Raw genomic sequence first — 25284 nt, 5'->3', positions numbered from 1 at the left:
AGAGACCACTCACGAGCATGAGGAAGAGTTACGAAGACCTCCTACGACCTTGTGGCGACCATGCTGCGAGTATGTCAAGAGCAAACTCGGCAGAGATCTCCAATTGGGTCGTGAAAGTGGGACAGGGGCTTTACTCCAGCATTTTGTATTTTTACTTGCATGATACAACTGATACAAAGTGATACAAAAAAGCTGACCTGTCCAAAAAACTGTGTTCATATAGTTGTATTTTTGAGTATAGGAATTACTGAATGGCCTTTACCTTTATGAACCTCTTCGATGTTGCCTTTTCATTGATACTTGACCATTGTTCTTCGTTTGCATCAGTCTCCCGGATATCAGCATAGTACCCTGTCACCTCGTTCCGTCCAGTATACACTGGAGCTTTCCATGTGAGGACCACAGAGTTCTTTCTAACCTCAGTGTGCATAAGATCATGAGGTGGCCCTGCAATGATATGGAAAATACATCACACAAAATACATCCGGATGAATTACAGGAATTACAGCAAACTTAAAGTAAACTATAATACATGTGAATAGGAAATTCCTATGTGTCAGAACAGCCTTCATTCATTAATTCATCATCGTTGAAAACATTAGCGACGCAGTGGTGTTGGTTTCCAACGGGAACGGTGACGGACGCATCACACATCTCTGTCCTCCAGTTCCTGCGGACTTCCACCGCTGGAAGTATAGGATTTTAGTGGGTGTGCTTTATCATCATTCCTTACAATACTATGTACGACAGTGATCGCAACTTCTACTGAAGTGTGGATGGCCGTTGGCTCGCTAGAAGCTCATCCGCCCTTTGGCAGGATTTGTTTTTGGTCCTGCTGGGGATCCACAGCCCCCACCTCACCTGGCAAACCAGGTTTAGTCGACGACTATCCGACCATGGAACAGGTAGCACGGGATTACATGGTACCCGTGGCGGGGGGAATTCCCCCCGACCTGACCAAAGAACAACCTCACAGGATTCAATTGTGCGTTTCTAATGTAACTATAAATATTTTCTTCTCAAAAAATCAAATTGAGGAAATGTTGCTTGTGGTTGGAATACCAAACAGTATCTTGTCAACCATTGCTGCCACAGTGTATTAATCACATGGTGTACAGTGCGACATACTTATCACAAACGTAGTAGCAAGTGCTGATCATTTTGAAGCTCAAAATGGATAAGCAAAATAGTTATCACAAGGCACTACACAACAGTTTGTCATTCATTTAATTTAGGCATAATGTCCAGGAGACCAAGGGAAAGACCTATCCAACTGTTAATTGCTCCTCAAAAAGGTTGCCACCCAGCATTTGAAAATTTGATAGTTTCATGGCTCTGTTCACTCACATGAAGAAACTTATTAATGGACAATTAAGTTCTGGAAATAAAGGTATTGTGCCTGCTTCAAAGTGATTGATTGACCTCTATGACTGTGTACCCAGACACATATATGTCCTGGGCCACATTGATTCAATCACAAAGAAAGCTCATCAATGCCTCTGCTTCCTTAGAAGATTGAGAAGATTTGGTAACTCGCCAAATACCCTCTCGAACTTCTCAAGACGTGAAGTAGAGGAACATCATGGCCTGATTCGGTAACTCAAATGCCAGAAATGAAGGAGGCTTCAGAGAGTAGTAGACATTACCTGGTCCATCCCCCCCATCAACCAGGAGGTGTTGCCTCAAAAGGGGAGCTTATATCATCAGACCTACACCACCCTGACTATGCTCTGATCTTGCTACTACCATCGGGGGGGGGGGGGGGGGGGGGGGGGGGGGGAGTACAGGAGCCTGAAAACTGTGACCTCCATGTTCAAGAATAACTTCTTCCCAGGAACCATGCACTGCACTTACCCTACTTCAGCAACCATGACCTACTATAGACTATGGAATTTGTTTTGGTTGTCCTATATACCTCAGTTTTGCACTGTTATGCTCTGGAAACCTGGTGTTACTGTTAGTTAACTTACTATGTTATTGATTATTGCACATTTATTTGTGTGTTATTGTAATAATTACCCTGTTAAGCTGCAATCAGTAAGAATTTCATTGCTCGGTTGCATGTCCATATGACAATTAAACTCTTGACTGTTAAATCGGTAGGGTAGGCATGGTGCAGCCAGCTATAGGCGCTGGGAGGCCTGACTCTTAAAAGGGATAACTGGAGGTATCTCTACCGAGATCTTAGAGAGGCCTTCAGTGGTCCATTTTAAGGGCCAGGTTTTATCTATTTTCCTTCGGAAGACGTTGAGGCACCATGGTCTGCAGGAAATCTCTATGAGGCTACAAACAAGTCTTCCTGACTTCTGCCAGCCTGTTCTCATGCTTTGATTCCCAGCACCATTGTTTTCCAATCCACAGCGTCCCTCATTCTTGCTTTCGGACTCTGCCTCTACATTGTAAATAGATTGGTCTGGAACATTAGTAGACCTGCCTGGAACAGCGATGGTCCATTCTTCACACTTAAACTTGTCACTCGGTGAAGAAGGTAGGCCTACTCCTGCCATGTTGGCTGCACGGACTTGGAATTGATATATCATGTTCTCCTTTAGGTCATTGATCTAAAGAAAGTAAGTTGCAAGAACAAGAATTAGAAGAAATCTATGCAAACAGATACATTGATTAACATAATGCACTGGATGTCAGATATTAAAACTAAATGTTGGAGCTCACTGCCGATCTAGGAGCATGTGTGGAAAGAGAAACAAGATGTAATATTTTAGATCCTGCATCACTGTAATCCTTTCTATTTAATCAATTCCTGTCCTCTGTATTCATCTCTACTCACCTTAAACATCTCACTCAAGTGATCCCTCCCAATCTTTCAACTATTCTGCTGTAACAATTCTCCCTTCTTCCATCTGATTTTATTAGATACAGGTAATTAATGGTTTTGTTTGCCTGGTATTATCACCTCTTTGGCCATTTCATCATTTTCATTGTCCACCTAATATCCTTCTAAGCCTATCCCTATACGTGTCCAAATGGTTGTTTAAGCTTAGTAATAGTACCTAACTCAACTACCTCCATATACCTCGTTCCATATACCTACCACCCTTTGTGTAAGAAAGTTATCCCTAGGGTTCCTATTAAATATATCCCCCCTCACCTTCAACCTGTCCTCTAGTTCTTGATTCCCACTTCTCTGGGTAAAAGATTCTGTGCATTCATCCTATCTATTCCCCTCATGATCTTATACATCTCTTTAAGATCACCCCTCATCCTCCTGCGCACCAACGAATAAAGTCCCAGCCTGCTGAACCTCTCCTTATAGCTCAGGCCCTGGAGTCCTGGCAACATCCTTGTAAATCTTCTCTGCACCCTTCCAGCTTTTTCAATTATCTTGACTATCATTGATTTCTAAAGAAATGTAATTATTTTAATCCTGTTGCTCTCTCCACATACGCTCTCCGACTTGCTGGGAATTTTCAGTATTATCCATTGATTTATAGATTGTTAATGTAAAGCTTAAATGAGTCTAGTTCAGCACAGACATACGTTAAAAAAATGTCAGCATCACTTAATATAGTTTGCTGTAACACATGACCTGTCGATAAGCACCGGGATCAAGTGCTAGTCTATTTCCAACAAATTATTCACATGCATATCTGGGACAAGGGTAACATGCCGACATGTCTGCGACAGATGGAATGACTTTAGTTGAAAGGACGTGCACGTTGATGGGTCCTCAGGGTAATAAAATTAAAATCATTTCTATGCCTGTGATGCATAGGTTAATTCCTTTAGTATTTTCAGCTGGATGGGTGAGATCCACATTGAATTAAAATGCTCTATTTTACATTGTCAAAACAGGATCAGAAAATAAGCTATTGTTTCACCTACTCTGTATGCCCGCTCACTGATAGCCTTGATATGTGCTTCGTTCCACTTTCCAGGCTTATTGTTAATAATTTCACGGTAATCCACAAAATAGCCAGTTATGTCGGAACCACCATGGGATCTGGGTTGCTTCCATCCTAACACCATCGAGTCATGGACACTTTCAAGCACCGTGATGCCGCAAGGTGGAGTTGGGGCAGCTGTTTGAAGTCAGAGCACATGAGGTTAATATTTGACTCCACTGGACAGTTCAACATTTTCAATATAAATCTGGCTGTATGGATCACTTCTGTGTAATGATATATACAAAGTACATTTTGTATATTGTACAAGTAATGTCTCAAGTGATTTTGGAAATGATCAGTATCATGACCTTCAAATGCAAATATGCAGGTTATGTCTTTAAACTACATTTGAAATGGAAATTTATATTATAGTGCAATTACAATGTGCCAATAAATTGAAGTTCAATCACAATCTCAGTCTCTTCAGTTTGCCATCAATTATCGAATCGGGCACCAGTTAGAACGTTGGCTGTTCCTGACTATGTGAACACTTTTGGCAAGAGTTTATATTCCAATATTATGTGGTGCCACTTCATACAAATATTCCTCAATGTCATGTCATAAAGAATGGATAAAAATGTGTGAAATATTCTCTTCAGTTACTGGGTCCAAACCTATCTCAATGCTCATGGACATGTGGCTGCTGTGATCCCTGCCCTCTTGTACACTTCTGAGATATGGGCTACTTAAGTGGACAGTGCAAAACAAAATGGACAGATGCTGTTGGCACTATCTCCACAATATCTTCAAAACTCACTGGCGGGAGAAGCAAACCAGCAGCAACATCCCTTCCCAGGACAACATCCCTGCGCTGAAGCTCGGTACACGTGGCCAATGGCCAGGTGAAAGGTATAAACAAAGAACTACTGATGCTGGTTAATACCAACCTGCTTTTTTTCCAGATATGCTGCCTGAGTTACCTGAGTACTTTGTGTCTATCAATGGACAGGTGACATTGTTTTCACACCTAACAGCATTGTTCTGCTATAGACAATCTATTCTGAGGTCAGTCAAGCTAGGAGATTACCTAGTTGACAGGAAAAGATTTAGTAACATTTTAAGTAATTGGTCATACAGTATATTTGCTTGTTGGACCAAATGGGACTCTGCTTGTTGTCATTACTCAGCCAACATTACCTCCTCTTAGGAGAACATTGAGTGCTGGAGTAACTGAGCAGGTCAGGGTGCATCTCAGGAGGACATGTATAGGTGACATTTCGGGTCTGGACTCTTCCTCAGACCATTTTCCCAAGGCTGCATGACCCGTTGTGTTACTGTGTCTTCTTTTGTAAACTGCATCTGCAGTTCCTTGTTTCTATATTAACTCCTCTTGCATGTTGTACCAATTCCACACTCAGTGTTTGTTTTATATTGACTCAGTGTACTACTACTGTACACTTGTACTTGAATCTAAGTGCTTATGTATAGTGATACTTGTACTAAACTGTATGCAAAAATTAATTTCACTGTTACTCGGTACATTTGACAAATAAAGTACCATTGAACCATTGAATTAATTAGATCATATGGAGACTCAAATTCCACTTTACTTTGAGCTTGAATTTGACTGAGTTAATGTATCTTATTGTGAGCTCAACACAGATTTTTTTCTGAGCATCACTAGCTGTGGAATCTGCTGGAACTCCAATTAATTTGCTCTGTTATTAAAGGAGGCATAAACTAAGCTTGAGTCAATAATGGATCGGATGCATAACTTCATATGGTGAGTTTTGCAGCTCAAACGTGACACCAGAAAGTGACACAATGGGTACTTCTACTTCTCCACAGGAATAGAGTCAATGCCACCCGGAGAGTCAATCCAAGGAGAGCCAAGCCGTGGAGAGCCAATCCATGGAGAGCCAAGCCATGGAGAGCCAATCCATGGAGAGCCAAGCCATGGAGTCAAGCTGAGATCCAGCCTCTCTGAGCATTTTTCAAAATGGAGGAAAACTAGTATGTTCAAGACAAAACATGTACATTGAAAAATATGACACAGATTGATCCAGGCGATCACTCTGGTGATAGTGGGTTAGAATTTAACAGTGGCAAACATTCATTTTGTGTTTATGAGTGGCAAAGGTGTTTCACACGTGAAAGCACATCTATTAAATCACTTCCGAAACTTCAGTACTTGATTTCTTGCATAGAGAATGGCACTGAGGTAAGAAACACAATGGTAAATTATCATGGTGAAATTAACTTATATTCTATTAACATCTCAATGATCTAACTCAACTAATTTCAAATAATACAGCCTACCTTTATCATCCTTCATTCAATTGCAGCATATTGCTAAAATCCCCTAATAGTCATGTTTAAATGGTGGTCCAGTGTTATAATTGGGAAAATAGGTTATCAGAGGGTACTGCAGTGCAACCAATAGAACTACCACCTCACAGCAACAATCCCAAAGACCTGGATTCAGACCTGATCTTGGTTGCTGTCACTGGTTCTCCCCTGTGCCCACATGGGTTTCCATCAGGTGCAGAGTCATGGGGTTATACAGCATGGAAACAAGCCTGTTGGCCCAACTCATCCATGCCGACCAAGATGTCCCATCTGAGATAGTACCATTTGCCCACGTTTGATGCTCCTGTTTCCTCCCAGAACCCAGAAATTAGATTTGTAGGATTAATTGGCCACAATAAATTGCTTTTAATGAGTAGATGTGTAGTAGAATCTCTGATGAGTTGATGAAAATATAGCGAGAAAAAAATTGGGACTAATGTAGAACTAGTGGAAATGGGTGGTTGATGGTTGATGTGAACTTGGTGGCGTAAGGGGCTGTTACTGTGTTGCATCTCTCTACGACTTGAGTCTGACACATTCAAAGGAATTAATTCATTTATCCAAATATGTTGAATGATTCCAAGTTCCCAAAACGCAAGTCTGATATTCTGTTTACTCGTCTTCTCAACTTTCAATATCTTCTTTCATCTTGAATCCTCATATTACAATTTTCATCAAAGGTTTCAAAAGTCTTTTAATATCACGTACCGATATGCAAGGTACAGTGATATGCAAATTAGTCTTATTATTTAGTAACAACATTAAATCTTTATTATAGAACAAAATTCAAAGGTAAATCACAGGAAAGTAATCAGACTGACATATAGGAGAGTGTAGAATGGGTGGCATAAATTTGGTGTATTTTAGATTTATTTCAAAAAGAGAAGAATAATAGTGGAAAAATAAGAGATGAAATTCCAGAATTTGGACTTTTCCTAGCATGGCTGGAATGAAGGATGTCACGGACACGGAGAAGGCAGTATTCAAGGAATGCAGAGTTCTTGGAGGGTTGCAGGGCTGGAGAAGGTTACCTAATGGAGTTTTGGATAAATGATGAGAGTTTTAAATTTGAAACATTACTGGGCTGCGCAAACACAAGTTAACAATCACAGGGATGGAGGTAGAAAAAAGATTTGGTTAGCAAAGGATAATAAAGCAAAAGATAGACACAAAATGCTGGAGTAACTCAGTGGGTCAGGCAGCAACTCTGGAGAAAAGGTGACATTTCAGGTCGAGACCCTTCTTCAGATCCTTCAGACATCTGAAGAAGGATCTCAAACCGAAACGTCACCCATTCCTTTTCTCCAAAGACGCTGCCTGACCGCTGAGTTATTCTAGCATTGTGTGTTTATCTTCAGTGTAAACCAGCATCTGCAGTTCCTTCCTACACATATGAAAACAAAACTTAAGTTTTGCCTTGAGATGATAAGCTAAACTAGCTTGGATGCCATTGTTGCCGTGGCAGTCTCACATGGGTTTAGGATCCCCACCGCTAATCAAATGCAGGATTCCCACCCCTTATCAATTGCTCTTGCCTCTAACTAAAACCAAACTGATCAACTGTAGAAGCAGTTAATGAGAACTAATGCAAACCAATTTACAGTTATGAGTTAACCAGTACAATTATTTGCAATCAATGTGATTAGTTTCAATCACCAGAAAGCAAGACATTAAAATGGTGTGAATATTCATTTACCACAGTTGAGTGTTCAAGGCTGTTTGCACTACTGTGCTTGGACTAACGCTTCTCAAAAACATCACATCAAAGTTTTCTAATTTTTCTCATGGGCATTCTCCCACTGATATAATTTAAACTACCCTCTTGGACTTTCTCCACAGCTTTAGTGACTTACACTACCAAGGAATATATATTTTGTCTGCCTCTTCATTCACATTCTTTAGTATCTTTGTTAAGTATGCATTGTTTTATTAATATCAAAATATATTATCATAATTAACATGTTATTTTGTGTTATTGGTATATACCTGTTCATATTATGTAAAACCAGAGAGCTGTCCAAGTGTCTTTGCCAACATATCTCGCTCAATCAAAACTGGCTGCCACATGTTATATCTCCTATATTTTTCACTATGAGGTGGATCTGAATGCATCTTCTGAAAGGATGATGGATCAGATTCACAGCTAACGATCAATGGAAAATTGGATGTGTTCTTAAAAGAACAAAATCAAATTGGTGCCAAAAGATTAATGGCACAGTGAAAGGGCTAATTTGAGAGATCAGGCAGGCAAAGAGTCATTGCACACACAAGTCAATTGCCTTCTTCTTGTGTTGCATTATTCTGTCACATCTATTAAGAATTGCTTTTGAATCCTTATCCTATCCTTTTACCCTTCCTAACAATTGTTAAAAATGAGGGAGAGTTAAAGATGTTATTCCCTTATTGTTACTCAACACTGTTTAGCCAGATTGAAAGAATATAGAATGCAAATTATACTACAATACTCTACATGGCATCTTTAATATAACTTCTGGAGGAATTCGATATCGAATACCACAAGGAATATGAATGGGTCACTGACAAGGATAACAACTGCCATTGAACTGCAGTTAAGGATGGTATAAAGTTAGAAAGGTATTCTATTCAACCATACTTCTGCTCAAACCAATCTACTCTAATCTCCTGAGATTATTCCAGTAAAATAACTATGAACACTTTAGGATTTATCTCTCAGCTCAATCGCAGAAGATCCATCTTTAAATGACAACGTTTCTATCTGATGTTCATAAATATGATGATATCTTTATCAGGTACATGTTTGCCATATCCCACCTTTCCCATGAATTTAGTTTATTGCTCATATCTCATGAGATTATTTGGGTTCATTTTTGGTCCTGCTGGTCCAATGTTCTTGTAATACTACTCAAAAATAATTCACTAATATACCTCTCGTTCCTCCTCCTAAACTCTCCACAAAACATATTTCGTAAAACATGGGTTTGCTCTGTTTTCAACCTCCTTTCACTTTGATGAACGTACAGTACATCCCTCTCCTTGCACAGTATTTGGAAACTTGTGAGTCGTGAGAACACTTGCGATGTGTGAGGAAAAAAACACTTTTGTTTTGTTATTTGTTGAAACCCATTAAAAATTGAAAAAATGCATCAGATATATTTGCCCAGGAATCGATCAGTTCCTCTCGGAATACGATTGCATTTTTTATAAGTTTAACTTGAAAATAAACTTCCTGATGTCTCACCTAAGTTCTCCATGTGCACATCTTGTACTTTAGAGCCTTTCTCATTTTCATCTGGCACCTTAGAACCAATCTTGTGCATATCTGGTACCTTAAGGCCCTTTTCATGTTTATCTTGTATCTTTGGACCCATCTCATGTATACCCTCCTCGTGCATATCTTGTACCTTTGAGCTTCTCTGATTAGGCTTGCTCGTCCACTTTGCATTTACCTCCTTTGAAGTATCTGGTGCTGTGTGTGGCAAACTACCATAGCCAGTGGGCAGTTGGTGTCTGTTAAGCACAGCATCACAACTTAGTAAAGTGTCACGTGCGGGCTGAGATGCCTCATGCTTGCCATCCCAGCGTGCACGGCTTTCTGTTAGTCCGTCAATGTTACCACTTTGTTCAGGAAACACACCAGCAGGCACTCCTCCTCCTAGAGTTAAATAAAGTAATTAATCAGGCATTCAAGAACAACTGTTTGCCCAACAAGGGCATTTTTTTTTCAAGGATGAAGAAATGAAGACACACGTTAAACATAAAAAAACAAGGAAAAAGATGCAAAGACGTATTTTTACTCAACATTTAGCAAGGCAATAAGCCAGATGCAGACCAGTGATTACTATTCAGCTGTTATTGCAAACACAAGAAAACAAGGCAGTATTGCTCAATGCTCAAACCTTGAATATGCACCATCAAACATTGAAAGCAGAAAAACCTTAACTTCATGGTTGGTAAGGATATGTGGTGGACAGAATACCAAACATTAACAAAAATTGCTGGAAACACTCAGGTGGCAGAGTAGCGCAGCTGGTAGAGCTGCTGCCTCACGGCACCGGAGACCAAGGTTCAACCCTGACCTCACGTACTGCCTGTGTGGCATTTGCACGTTCTCCCCGTGACAGTGCGTTTCCACCGGGTGCTACGGTCTCCTCCCACATCCCAAAGACATGTGGGTTTGCAGGTTAATTGTCCGCTGTAAATTGCCCCTGATGTGTAAGGAGTGGATGAGGAAAAGGGATAACTAGTACTAGTATGATCAATGGTCAGCGTGGATTCAGAGGTCGAAGAGCCTGTTTCCATGCTGTATCCCTAAACTAAACTCAGTTGGTCAGGCAGCTTCAACATCTAGAGAAAAATAATTAATGTTTCAGGTTGAAGATACTTCTACAATTTTGAAGAAGAGTCTACTGTTTTAAACATTTAAGAAAGAACTACAGATGCTGGAAAAATCAAAGGTAGATAAAAATGCTGGAGAAACTCAGCCTGTGAGGCAGCATCTATGGAGCGAAGGAATAGGCAACATTTCGGGCCTATTCCTTCGGGCCTATCAGTCTGAAGAAGGGTCTCGACCCGAAACGTCGCCTATTCCTTCCCTCCATTGATGCTGTCTCACCCGCTGAGTTTCTCCAGCATTTTTGTCTACTGCTTGAAACATTGTCTGTTTTACATTCTGTTTATATTTCAGGTTTCCAGTATCTGCAGGATTACAAAAAAATCATTAGGCAGAATATAGTTTGTGGTGATTTAGTTTAGTTTAGAGATATAGCACGGAAACAGGCCCTTTGGTCCACCAAGTCCATGCCGACAAGCGATTGGCGCACACTATCTTACACACACTAGGGAGAATTTACAATTTTACCAAGCCAATTAGCCTAAGAACCTGTATGTCTTTTGAGTGTGGGAGGAAACCGGAGCTGCCGTAGAAACCCACGCAGTCACAGGGAGAACGTACAAACTCCGTACAGACAGCACCCGTAATCAGGATCGAACCAGAGTCTCTGGCGCTATAAGGCAGCAGCTCTATCGCTGTGCCACGTGTCAATTTGTTCAACAATATCTCAAGGTTTTCAATAAATACTTGAACAACGAGAGCCAGTATTATCACATCTTTCTAAGGTGATAACACTGTAATTTGACCAATAAAGAAACAAATGAATTAATGGAGTTTCAGAAAATAAACTTGAACTCTATTACTGATAGATAATAGCTAGGAAATATGTTCTCATATGTTGACTGCAGACATAACTCACTCTTGATCACTTTTCAACTTTATTTCTTGAATATTCATATTGGTTTATACTTTCCTCAACGGATAAATTATTTTGTATTCTCCTTTCGAGTGATCATTTTATTCCTTTATTCTTAATCTGTCCTATGGTATAAATCTTTCCTCCCTGGAAAATATATGTTCAATTGCCCTGCAGCGAAGCTCTGAGTTACCGGTCCCCATCATGGTCATTCATTCACTACTCTAGAAATTGTCTACGCCTGTGGTTCATCACATAACTTACTTTTAGAGACTTAAGACTTTAGAGATACAATGCGGAAACTGTTCCTTCGACCCACTGAGTCTGTGCTGATCAGCGATCACTGCTTCCTACACATACTAGGGTCAATTTGACAACTTAACAAAGCCAATTAAACTCAAACCTATACATCTTTCGAGTGTGGGCGGAGAGTTAGAGATACAGTCAGAGTTCATTGATGCAGTGAGGAAACAGGCCCTTAAAACTTGTCTGACGATCTCACAGCCCCAAAGGTCAAAAACGTTTAAATCTACAGCTGCCCTAACAGATGAAGTCCTAAACAGAAAACAACTTCAGTTCAGCATAGGTATTGTCCACGATATTCAATGTGCCAAAAGTACTCATTATTATTATTATAAGATACTCAGACAATAAAGGAAACTAATTTTATCAGCACTTTACTTTGGATTAATAAATATCCTGATTTATTAAACTATTGTGGTATAATCAGGGCATTACATCTTTCTTAGGCCTATATTAAATGTGGTTCTCCTTCTATAGAGGCTGACTGACTTGTTCATAAGGTAATTGGTGAAAGGAGTGGAATTAAGCCATTCGGCCCATCAAGTCTACTCTGTCATTCAATCATGGGTGATCTATCTCTCCCTCCTAATCCCATTCCCCTGCCTTCTCCCCGTAACCTCTGACACCTGTACTAATCAAGAATCTATCTATCTCGGCCTTAAAAATATCCATTGACTTGGCCACAACCTTCTGTGGCAAAGAATTCCACAGATTCACTACCCTCTGACTAAAGAAATCTCTCCTCATCTCCTTCCTAAAAGAACGTCCTTTAATTCTGAGGCTATGACCTCTAGTCCTAGACTCTCCCACTAGTGGAAACATGCTCTCCGCATCCTAGACTCTCCCACTAGTGGAAACATGCTCTCCGCATCCTAGACTCTCCCATTGAGTGTTTCCAACATTTTCTATTTTTATTGTAGATTTTCAGTATCTGCATTGTTATCATTTTCATAGTAATTAATCCAATTTTATCTAGTATCTTATAAGAATTAACACTTTCTCACTGAATAAATTGTTGATCTGAGCTCGAACTGGATCATTATTAATTGCATTTACATCCTTGAAAGCTTATTTATCCAAATGTGTTTGTTTTTACATAACATAACAATATTATGTGATAGATTAGTTTTTGATATTTGGTCGGCATTTCACGCAATAGCTGTTAACAAGAAGGCAAAGTTATTTACAAGAACAGGCACCAGCAATCATGGGAACACCCATTAAAATAATGATGTTAAACAGATAGCAAGCAAAATGGTAGCAAATGCAGGTGAAAAAGATGTTTGATGCGTTTATGTGTGAACAAGATATGCACAGGATGGTCTTGTATGTTATACATTACATTGTGCTGGAGCGAGAATGATAATTCATGATTCTGTTAAGTTTTGGAACTTTTAACTGTGAAGCAGACTCGAATGAGGTTTCATACAGTGGCTTATGGATTGGCACAGTGAAAAAGAAAACACTTTCCTTGTGATGCAGGCACAGTGCATGATCTGAACAAAGACTTAAGACATCATGGGTGGAAAAGTGACACAGATGGCGCTGTGAAAATAGTCTGTGATCAATTAAGAAGCAAACACAGAAATTAAATGAACATATCTACCTCCAACAATAATTAAATATACGTTTACGAACTCGCAAGTATATAAATTAGATTTTTTTCTAAAATTAGCAAATGCACTTTCAAAAGTGAGAGTGCTTCACTTACCTAGAGCTGCCATGACTTCCAAAGCCTCAGATTCCTGTGAGAATGCACTAAGGCCAGCAGCATTGACAGCCCTGACTCGGAACTTGTAGGATTCCCCAGTGGGCAGCCCTTGACAAATAAACCTTTAAAAAATATGTATAATTATCAACATTAATTAGATCATTTCAGATTTATGAAGGTGCAAGCACTGATTATATATCTATATTTTAGTGAACATTCCTTGTCAAAATTACAAAACAATGCCATTTTCATTTCTTTCATTTTATACATTCTTTCATATGTATTACAAATCTCATTCGACCATGTTATTTGACAGGCATTATTTGGTATACGTAACTAACTTCCAGGGGAGGTGGTTGAGGCAGGTACTATCAGAACATTTTAGAGACATTTGGACAGGTACATGGATAGGGCAGGCATATAGACAATAGACAATAGGTGCGGGAGTAGGCCATTCGAGCCAGCATCACCATTCACTGTGATCATGGCTGATCATACACAATCAGTACCCCGTTCCTGCCTTCTCCCCATATCCCTTCGCTATCTTTAAGAGCTCTATCGAACTTTCTCTTGAAAGCATCCAGATAATCGGCCTCCGCTGCCTTCTGAGGCAGAGAATTACACAGACTCACAACTCTCTGGGTGAAAACGTTTTTCCTCATCTTCGATCTAAATGGCCTACCCTTTATTCTTAAACTGTGGCCCCTGGTTCTGCACTCCCCGAACATCGGGGACATGCCTCTAGCGTGTCCAATCTCTTAATAATCTCACTGAAGAAGGGTTTTGGCACGAAAAGTTGCCTATTTCCTTCGCTCCATAGATGCTGCTGCACCCGCTGAGTTTCTCCAGCGCTTTTGTCTACCTTAATAATGTTCTATGTTTCAATAAGAACCCCTCTCATCCTTCTAAATTCCAGTGTATACAAGCCCAGTCGCTCCATTCTTTCAACAGTCCAGCCATCCCAGGAATTAACCTCGTGAACCTACGCTGCTCTCCCTCAATAGCAAGAATGTCCTTCCTCAAATTTGGAGACCAAAACTGCACACAATACTCCAGGTGTGGTCTCACCAGGGCCCTGTACAACTGCAGAAGGTCCTATGCTCAACTCCTCTTGTTATGAAGGCCAACATGCCATTAGCTTAGAGGGATATGGGCCATATACTAGCAGGTGGGACTAGTATAGATGGAACATGTTGGTTGGCATGGGCTGGTTGGCCAAAGGCCCTGTTTCCATGCTGTATGACTATGTTCATATCCATCCAACTCTCATTCTCACTTTTCTGTCTTTTCTCTCTTTGTTCTCTATCAAAAGAACTTAAGGTAAACGAGATACAACATCTTCCATCTTGGCACTGCACAGCTCTCAGCAGTTAACACTGAATTCAGCAATTTCTGAAAACCAGCCGCTCTGGTTTGTAGCAAAATCAATCATACATACATACATAGACAATAGGTGCAGGAGCCAGCACCGCCATTCAATGTGATCATGGCTGATCATCCCCAATTAATACCCCGTTCCTGCATTCTCCCCATATCCCTTGATTCCGCTAGCCCTAAGAGCTCCATCTAACTCTCGTTTGAATGCATCTAGTGAATCGGCCTCCACTGCCTTCTGAGGCAGAGAATTGCACAACTCTCTGGAGAGTTCCACAGTCACCACATTCTGATGAAAAGTCATGAAACTGCAACATTATCTTTCTCCCCAAGTGCTGCCTGGCCTGCTTAGAGTCTCTAGTCTTCTTTTCCAGTAACTGCAGTATTTTGTGTCTCCTGAGGCACAAATGAACATTTCAACAGGACTGCCTCTGGTCTTTCTGCCATGGTTAATTATTAATTGATATTTCTGCCAGGGTTAATTGTTAATTGTTATTTTTAAAGTGGAGATTCATAGGTTCTTGTTTAGTGAAGGCGTTAAAGGTGGATTCGGCAGGATAATGGGGTTGAGAGGGAAAAATAGATCAACCTTGATCTGCCTTCTCCATGTAACCTTTGACAGGCTTGTTAATCATGAACCTATCAATCTCCACTTTAAAAATACAAATTAATAATTAACCTTGGCAGAAAGGCCACAGGCAGTCCTGTGAGAAATCAGCATTGATCGAATGATGGAACAGACTTGATGGACCGAATGGCCTAATTCTGCTATTATGTCTTATGGTCTATGGACAAAAATCATAGATCAAATTCTTCATGCACTCTCACCCTCCCTGTTATCTCATTATCTCTGATTCTAGCCAAGTCCTTTGACTGTTTTACTTGTCCCCGGCTCTCTAATAACCATGATCACTACCTTTTTCCTTTCACTGGTTTGTTATTGCATGGGTCCCATTTTCCAGTTCCACTGATGCTTCCTTCAATATAGTATCCCACCAACTCTTTTGTGTCTTTTGTTTCTTCCCAACTTACGACCATGGACGTGTCTGTGTTTCTTGAAGGCACAACATGACCAGGAGCTTTTGGAACATCTGAATGAAGAAAAGACAACAATGCAAAACAAAAAGTATTATCAACAGTGCAACTTTAGTTAGCCTTAAATCTCTGCTGGTGGCAAGATTAGTTAATGCTTAACAGTCATTCTCAACACTGTATTTTGATGCTTTGGAGGCAATATACTTTGGAATAAATTTCTTCAGAACATTTGTGGAAAATGTAATTTTCCTTTTTGCCATCCAACTGTTATCTGCTTCTTGATGAAGATGAAAACCTTTCACAATGTTGCAGTAAAACAGAAACAAATACGATTCCGGGTACACAGCCAGAAACATGGGGCAGAATAAATCACATCACATGCTCTGGTCCATCGCCTACCTGGAGTGTGTTTTGGAACATTATCCAATCATGGATAATCCTGCCAACGATTATCGTGAGGCATTGTGCACAGGCAGAGCAGGTGATTAGGGATCGTGAAGAAACTTGCATGTGTGATTCATACTCACCGAGCTTGTCTGTAACTTCAGTAAATTCTGTCGCTTCAGAAGGCTCACCAATACCAGCAGAGTTGGTGGAGCGGACACGGAAACGGTATGATTTACCCTCAGCCAGATCAAACAATGCAAAGCGTGGAGACTTCACCGGGATTTCTGGGTTGACCCTCTGCCAGTCCTCGGTGCCTGCCACACACTGGCACAGGTAAGCAAGAATAAAGACAGCAAATGAGGAATAAAATCCAGGATATGGTAAACAGACTTGCAATGCAACCAATGTGTTCACTATGTGTTTATGGGATGTGGCTCCACACATTTTTTTTGCCCAAATCTAATTGTTCCTGTGAAATACCAGGGAGCTACCGCTTGAACCACTGCATCCCTGTTGGTGGAGGTACAGTGGTTTTGCGAAAGGGATTCCAGTATTTAGCTGCAGTGATGATGAAGGACCTAGTCACCTTGAGTAAGAGATATTTAATTGTTACTGGCAGGCTCCTACTGGTATTTGTACTGTCATTGAGTTGCCGATGTTTGGTAATTGGTTGGGAGAATAGTGGTTCCACCAGGAAAAATACGATTTTTTTGCTCTTTTGTAAGAAAAAGATTTCACAATGATGATGAAATTTGCAAGTGATAAAATGGTTAAAACATTGCATGCTTAACAACATACATCTTACCTGTGTCTTTAAAAGTAAATGCTAATATATCAGGGGCAGGCCCAGTGATGTGGGATAAAGCTACAGTCAAGTATGGAAAATGTTGTAATCATCATAACCAATTTCAATGATGTAAAAAGTGTTATTAAAATTGTCTCCTTTGTACTATTATCCTCTACTAAGCAATCATAGAAAGTTTATTGCACCAATCTAACTCAAAGAAAAGAGGAATATACTTGTACAATTACATTTAAATTTGATGTCTGTAGCGATGATCAAGGATTCACTTAAATGCCTTAGAAATGTAGCAGGCAGAGGAATCTCATGGAAAGAGAACATTTTTTATCCACAAATAGCACAGCATTTTATTTAAACTGCTTTATGGTCAGTTGAGATACGACTTTTTAATCATTTGAGTCTTGAGATCTTTACCTTTTCCACATAGTACATGATACCTTCATGGCCACGTTGACCAGGAGGTTTCCAGCTGAGGACAACATAATTCTTGGTGGCTTCAGTCACAGTAAGTTCTGTAGGTTGTCCCGGCACAATACCTTCTGTTGAGGCAAGAGTGGGATAGTGACACATTGCACAGAGGCAAGAAATTGTCCAGGATTTTCTCAGCAGATCAATGTTTTTATTTATTGGATACAGATATTGCTAGTAGAGCCAGCATTCAAACTTGACCTTGTGAAGTTGATTGTGAGACACCTTGTTAAACTGTTTCTGGTGAAGTGTCCTGTCTCCCACTGCCACACTCTCTATCACTCACCTCCAAATGTTGTCAGGTTGGATATTCCAGGATTTAGATTCAGCAACTGTGAAGATCATAAAATCATAAGAGATAGGAGCAGAATTAGGCCATTCTGCTCATCAAGTCTACTGCGCCATTCAATCATGGTGATCTAACTCTCACTCCTTACCCCATTCTCCTGTCTTCTCCCCATAGCTTCTGACACCCGTACTAATCAAGAACAGTGAAGTAGTTCCAAGCAATGAAACATAGAAACATAGAAAGTAGGTTCAGGAGTAGGCCATTCACCCATTCGAGCCAGCACCGCCATTCAATACGATCATGGCTGATCATCCAAAATCAGTAACCTGTTCCAGCTTTTCCCCCAAATCCCTTGATTCCCTTAGCCCTAAGAGCTAAATCTAACTATTGAAAACATCCAGTGAAAACATCCAGTGAATTGGCCTCCAATGCCTTCTGTGGTAGTGAATTCCACATATTCACAACTTTCTGGGGGAAAAAGTGTTTCCTCATCTCAGTCCTAAATGGCCTACCCCTTATTCTTAAACTGGTTCTGGTCTCCCCCCGACATCGGGAATATTTTTCCTGCATCTACTCTTTCCAATCCTCTATTGTGTGCTGGTTGTGATGTTTCATGTGATCAATGGGGTGGCAGTGATTATATTAAGATGCTTAGCCCTAAATTTGTAATTAGCTTCTGCCCAAATTGGTGGTGTGATGTTGAAAATTTGTCATGATACATGGAGGATGTTTTATCACCTGTCCTTACTGATTGTGGTCTATGGGTCAGAATGTTGAGGATCCAGTTGCAGAAGGCAGTGCTGACTCCTCGGTCCGGGAGTTTGGAGATGTGTTTGGATTATAATGTTAAAGGTGGAGCTATGATCAATGAACAGGAGTATGATGTATTATGTGTGCGTGTTATCCAGATGTTCTAGGGATGAACTGAACTGCAGTGGATCAAGGCTGACTGAGAGGCTGGAGTTAATGTACGCCATGACCAGCCTCTCGAAGTACTTCATGCCAGGGCCACAAAACAGTCATCGTTAAGGCATGCTACCTTGCTTTTCTTAGGAACTGGAATGATACAGGTTTCTGGAAGTAGTTGGGGACCTCAGAATGGATTAGGGAGAGGTTAACAATGTCCGTGAATACTCCTGCCAGCAGGTTAGTGCAGGTTCTGAGGACATGGCCTGGTACTCCAACTGGGCCAGAAGCTTTCACCATGGGTACAGGTGTTCCCAAACTGTTGGGGCAGGTGGCTCCCCTTAAGTTCACAATCTTCCCTTTGATTAACCTCGAGGCTGGCTAATAATGCACCAGGCAGAATAAAGCAAATACCCCAGTGTGAACACTCGTGCCCATTTGTTACCCCAGATCCCTTGCTACCAATGAGGCCCCATGTCTCAAAATATCTCTGGCTTCAGAGAGCTGCCCGAGAATAAAATGTTCCCATTTTGATGGACAACTGCCATTCTTAGAAGCTTCATCAAACCTACTGGGAAAAAAATTACATTTTATGGATCTATAAAAAAAATTTGATCTTCATTTAGAGCCATAGAGTGATGCAGCATGGAAACAGGCCCTTCAGCCCAACTTGCCCATACCGGCCAATATGTCCCATCTATACTAGTTCCACCTGCCTGCATTTGGCCCATATCCCTCAAAACCTGTCCTATCCGTATAGCTGTCTAAATGTTTCTTAAACGTAGCAATAGTCCCTGCCTCAACTACCTCTTCCGGCAGCTCGTTCCACACACCTACCACCCTTTGAATGAAAAAGTTACCCCTCAGGTTCCTATTAAATATTTCTCCCCTCACCTTAAACCTATGCACCCTGGTTCTCGATTCCACTGCTCTTGGCAAGAGACTCTGTGTATCTACCCGATCAATTCCTCTCATGGTTTTGTACCCATTTGATGCAGGTTTGTCTCAGCAGATTGATAGATGTGTAAGGAAGCATATTCTTTACCTGCTGGTTCTTCTTCTGTTACGACAATCTGACCAGTCCAGGGGGCCAGTGGTACTCCTGATAATTTAAAACACACAAAAAGGGAACTGTTGCTTCAATATGAATTAAAAACAAATGTTATAGTATTTTTGTTGTTGCCAGAAAAAAATATTGAGGCTTAATTAAACTTATTAGCATACACATACCTGCCAGTCCATGGGATTTTAATCTAACACTAGTTGTACATATCAGTAATGGCAATTTGCATTGTTTACAGGATATGTCAGAGAACACGGCTTGGAAAAGTGCAATGGGTCTGGTAAACACTTTCAGAAACTCCTGATGGAGTCATAGAGTCATAGAGTGATACAATGTGGAAACAGGCCTTTCGGCCCAACTCGCCTACACCGGCCAGCAATGTCCCACTTGTCTGCGCTCGATCCATATCCCTCCAAACCTGTCCTATCCATGTACCTGTCTAACTGTTTATTAAATGATGGGATAGTCCCAGCCTCAACTACCTCCTCTGGCAGCTTGTTCCATACACCCACCACTCTTTGTGTGAAAAAGTTACCCCTCGGATTCCTATTAAATCTTTTCCCCTTCACCTTGAACCTATGTCCTCTGGTCCCCGATTCCCCTATTCTGGGCAAGAGACTCTGTGCATCTACCCGATCTATTCCTCTCATGATTTTGTACACCTCTATAAGATCTCCCCTCATCCTCCTGCGCTCCATGGAATAGAGACCCAGCCTACTCAACCTCTCCCTGTAGCTCACACCCTCTAGTCCTGGCAACATCCTCGTAAGTGTGGTTGTGCTTATTTACAGGGTTTGAATACCACTAGCAAGGCTAGCATTAATTATCCATCTCTGATTATTCATGATGAACCACAGCACTCCAAGTACTTAAGGTGCACATACTACTGTTTGATGCAATTGCCTCAATATAAATAGCTATGATGCAGGTCTGGAGTTATGCCATGCGGAGATTATAAATTTTACTCCCCTTAAAAGACATTAGCAAACCAGATAGGCAATTCTTCCAGCAATCAAATGTCATGATTTTATTCGAGCTTTATTTACTAACTGAATTGCTATATTAGGTTTTGCACTTTCATCTCTAGATTATTAGTCCAATACTATTATACTGCAATACCCACTGAGGTTTAACACGGTACATTGTTGCAGAAGGTAACATGTTGAGGAATTAGAGGAGACAGGATTGGAAATTGTATTCAAAATGCTTCGAGGCACATCAAGGAAAAGACAGCACTGTTTCGATGGCTCAGCTCAAGATGCCATTAATCAGTGTAAACAGGGAGGTATTTGGTTCAAAGTAGGTTTAATAGACATGAGCAAGCATGGGACTCCAATTTTGTACTTTGGGTCACTGAAAAGCGGCACAGTGCTAGAGTTGCTGCCTTATAGTGTCAGAGACACAGGTTTGATCCTGACTATGGGTGCTGTCTGTGCGGAGTTTCTACATTCTGACCATGACCTGCTTGGGTTTTCATCCAGAGCTCCGGTTTCTCCAGAGACTTATGTCCTCTGTGTCCTCGATTCACCTATCCTGGGCAAGAGACTTTGTGCATCTACCTGGTCTATTCCTCTCATAATTTTATACACATCAATAAGACCAGCTCTCATCCTCCTGCACTCCAAGGAATAGGGTCCCAGCCAGCTCATCCTCTCCCTATAGCTCAGACCCTCAAGTCCTAGCAACATCCTTGTAAATCTTCTCTGTACCATTCCCAACTCGACAACAATACTCTAAATGCAGCCTCACCAACGTCTTGAAAATCTGTAACATGACCTCATAACTTCTATACTCAATACTCTGTCTAATGAAGGTCAATGTGCCAAAAACCTTTTTGACTACCCTTTCTTAATGCGACGCCACCTTCAAGAAACTATGTGCCTGCACTCCTAGATCCCTCTACTCCACAACACTCCCCAGAGCCCTACCATTCACTGTGTAAGTCCAACCCACGTTAGACTTTCAAAAATGCAACAGGTCACATTTGAAGGAATGAAACTTTATTATCACAAGTGACATATCACAGTGAGATTCTTTGTTCTGCATATCCAAGGTATGCAAAGAATCGCCACATGTACCTGGTCCATGATACAGACCTCATACAGATAGTTTCTCTGTATTAAATTCCATCAACCATTTCTACGCCCACCTGGCCAACCGACCAAGATCCTGCTTGCAATTTTTGATATCCATCTTCACAATCTGCAATACCACTCACTTTTGTATCATCTGCAAACTTGCTAATTTTGCCATGCACGTTCTCATCCAAATCATTGATATTATATTGATAACAGAGCTATCATGGAGTTCTACTGTGAAAAAACTCATTTGCTCAATGGAGCATAGCCTTTATTTTGATGTATTTTATTTTTCTGTCATGTTGCATGCAGCAATGAGAAAGTATAGATGATATCAAAGGAGTCATTCTACAGATGTAGTCTGAGTAAAGGCCAACCCTTTAGACTTACCCTTCAGTCTATCTCTGTCGGAAGGATCCAAGGCTGCCACCGGATCAGAGACACGGGAAGGTCTACTGATACCAACGTTATTGACAGCACGCACACGGAAGATGTAAGAGCGGCCTTCCACCAATCCAGTGACGGGTAAGCGGGCAAACTTCACCGGGGTGTCATTACATTGAACCCAATGACTGGTTCCTACTTCACACCTGAAAGAAAAGAAGTCCAGCTGTTTCTTTGCGCTAGCAGAAAATATACCACGAATGCAGACATCACTGCTACACAATAATGGTGTGCAAGTAACTGCATTTAAATACTTCTAAACAAACCTTTATATTTGTTAGTCATAGAGTTATACAGCGTGGAAATAGGACCTTCGGCCCAACCTGCCCACACTGACCAACATGTCCAGTCTACGCTAGTCCCTGCGTTTGGTCCATATCCCACTAAACCTGTCCCTATCCATTTACCTGTCTAAATATTTCTTAAATGATGCGATAGTCTCTGCTTCAACTATCTCCTCTCACAGCTCGTTCCACACACCCACTACACTTTATGTGAAAAAGTTACCCCTCAGATTCCTATTAAATCTTTCTCCCTTCACCTTAAACGTGTGACCTCTGGTTCTTGATTCCCCTACTCTGGGCAAGAGACTTTGTGTGTCTACCCATGTTGATTTTCTCCCCTTTAACCTTCGTTTCTTAGGTAAATGATTCGTGTATTGCAATAACACTGATAATTTGCTCTCCGACCATTCAGAAATCTCAACGGTTTGGCATTTAATCCAATGGGTAATGTTTGCTGAGTTCCTTTCCTGGATAGAAGGGCCCTGGGCCCCACTCTACCACCCCACTCACCCACTTCCTGTGCCCACTTGCAATTCATGCAGCCTCTGTTCTCTCACTCCCCTCTACTCAACTGGGCCCCAGTCCTTGTGTTCCATTTGACCTGCTGGGAGCTGTGTTCCCATACTCCCCTCCAACTCACCGGGGCCCCATTTCCCATGCTCCCTTCTCATTCATTGTGGTTCTGATACCCCACTCTCTTTTATAATCTAAAATAAAACATAAATTAATGTGTTGGGGCATATATACGAATAACATCTAACAGTCTGGAAAAATTGCTAATCCAGCACCACTGAAGTCCTAAACATCCAGATTATAGGAGTTTTACTGCCTAATTCTTTTGTGTCACATTCAACACCATATTTTCACCTGAACACTGAACTATAAAGAGTTAATTTTCAAGGTCCAAGGTCCAAATGTGTTGGAAGGAACTGCAGATGTTGGTTTATACCGAAGATAGACGCAAAATGTTGGAGTAACTCAGGCAGCATCTCTGGATAGAAGGAATGGGTGACTTTTCAGGTCAGGACCCTTCTTGAGTTCTTCAGAGTCTGAAGAAGGGCCTAGACCCGAAACATCACCCATTCCTTCTCTCCAGAGATGCTGCCTGTTCCGCTGATTTACTCCAGCATTTTGTGTCTGTCATTCTCTGCTCAAAGGACAAAGAAGAAGGGGGGGGGGGGAAGAAGGGGGGGGGGGGGGAAGAAGAGGGGGGAGAAGGGGGGGGGAGACATGCCAGACAACATTTAATAAAGTTTAGCGGGCATTTAACATTACCGGTCGGTTTACTTACCTTTTTTTTCTCAACAAGCTTTACTTTCGACTACCCTCGATTACCTACGAATAACATACCGACCTACTACGACCTACCTCGACTAAACCTATGATTAAAAAAATATCGATTCTTTCCATGGCGACCTTTTTTTACTCGCGGGCATTTTTCAACATGTTGAAAAATACGCCGCGACCTAGCTGAGGCATCAAGTACGCGGGGACTACTCTCGAGCATGAAGGAGAGTTACACAGACCTCCTAGGACCTCGTGTCGACCATGCTGCGAGTATGAGTCGAGGGCAAACTCGCCTGAACTCGCGGTTTAGGTCGCCCCAGTGGGACAGCCCCTTTAATCCTGCATTTTGCACCATGTTAGAATTTTTCAGGTGTCATATATCGCATCATTAGTTATTTTATGGCAGGGGAGTATCATCTGAGATTGGACACTTTCGGGATCTGTACCAGCACATTTCTCAAATTGCTTTGCGTATCATTTCATTGGTATTTTTAGAGTTGTGAAAGGATTTTAAAAGATAGCTGCAGTTCTTTCTGGTGATTTAGACACAGTATTAAACAATATAATGTCAATCTCTTTCCTGGTAAATAACAGTATAATGTGGTTCTCTTTTGCTTTCCCTTTCTCTCTCATCCCTTCTCTTCATCCCACATCATGGTGGCGCTATGGCTGGGTCGATGGGGAATTGGTTAGGGAGTCGATGGGGAATTGGTTAGGGAATAGAGTGTGGGAAGGGAATGGTGAATGCCTTGCAAGTGAAAATCATATCATCAGCAATTTGTGTCTATCTTTGGTGTAAATCAACATCTGCCGTTCCTTCCTACACATTTAGTCTGTTCCACTGCAAAAATCTCCTCAATGTATGCCTATTTTGAAGAAGTTCTCTTCCTCTCTCGGCGGGAGTTCTGCAACAATCTTTCTCGCTGCTCCCGCTCTGTGATTCCACCTGCTCCCCGGTTCTGAAGAAGGGTCTTGACCCGAAATGTCATCTATCCCTACTCTCCAGAGATGTTGCCTAACTGAGTTACTCCAGCATGTTGTGTCAATCTTAGTTTTCATTATGGCAGGTTAAACATGGTGAAGTTTAGAATGATATGAAACCCTTGATTTAATTGTTTGAACAGTGTTTTGAACCTAAAAGGAGTCTCTATCGCTCAGGATTCACAGCACGTGTATGCCTGCAGAGACCAATGTGAAGAAATGAGCAGCACCATTTTTTTAAACATTTATTTCTTTAAAAATTGTGATTGCTTTTGACTTCAAGGGACATATTAAAGTTGCTGAAAAATGGTAATTTTGCTTCATATTAATCTTATACAGGAACTATGATTAATTGACCCCTCTGACATTCTTTCTCAAGTATCTCAATTATGAACCTCCCATTCCAAAGGTTCCTAGGACACATTGCCCTTGCACCAAGTATCTTTAGCC

At 41.1% G+C, this 25284-nt stretch overlaps 1 protein-coding gene across 4 annotated transcripts in view; it reads right to left on the bottom strand.

Annotated features, from left to right (window-relative positions):
- myom1 (myomesin 1) overlaps positions 1-25284 on the bottom strand; it is a 94776-nt gene that overhangs the window by 36997 nt on the left and 32495 nt on the right. For 3 of the 4 annotated variants that reach the window (XM_033019592.1, XM_033019596.1, XM_033019593.1), the window contains exons 11-20: positions 22229-22428; positions 19743-19799; positions 17449-17573; positions 16373-16556; positions 15727-15901; positions 13437-13558; positions 9415-9828; positions 3844-4040; positions 2435-2561; positions 263-447 (exon numbers count right to left, since the gene is read on the bottom strand). In XM_033019592.1, coding sequence (XP_032875483.1) covers positions 263-447; positions 2435-2561; positions 3844-4040; positions 9415-9828; positions 13437-13558; positions 15727-15901; positions 16373-16556; positions 17449-17573; positions 19743-19799; positions 22229-22428 — 1786 coding nt within the window. The remainder of the gene's footprint in view (positions 1-262; positions 448-2434; positions 2562-3843; positions 4041-9414; positions 9829-13436; positions 13559-15726; positions 15902-16372; positions 16557-17448; positions 17574-19742; positions 19800-22228; positions 22429-25284) is intronic. The other variant, XM_033019594.1, reaches the window with a different exon arrangement.

The sequence above is a fragment of the Amblyraja radiata genome, chromosome 4 (assembly GCF_010909765.2).
Source record: "Amblyraja radiata isolate CabotCenter1 chromosome 4, sAmbRad1.1.pri, whole genome shotgun sequence".
Lineage (NCBI taxonomy): Eukaryota > Metazoa > Chordata > Chondrichthyes > Rajiformes > Rajidae > Amblyraja > Amblyraja radiata.
Note: the sequence above shows the minus strand (reverse complement) of the source record. Positions and strands in the feature narration are given on the sequence as shown.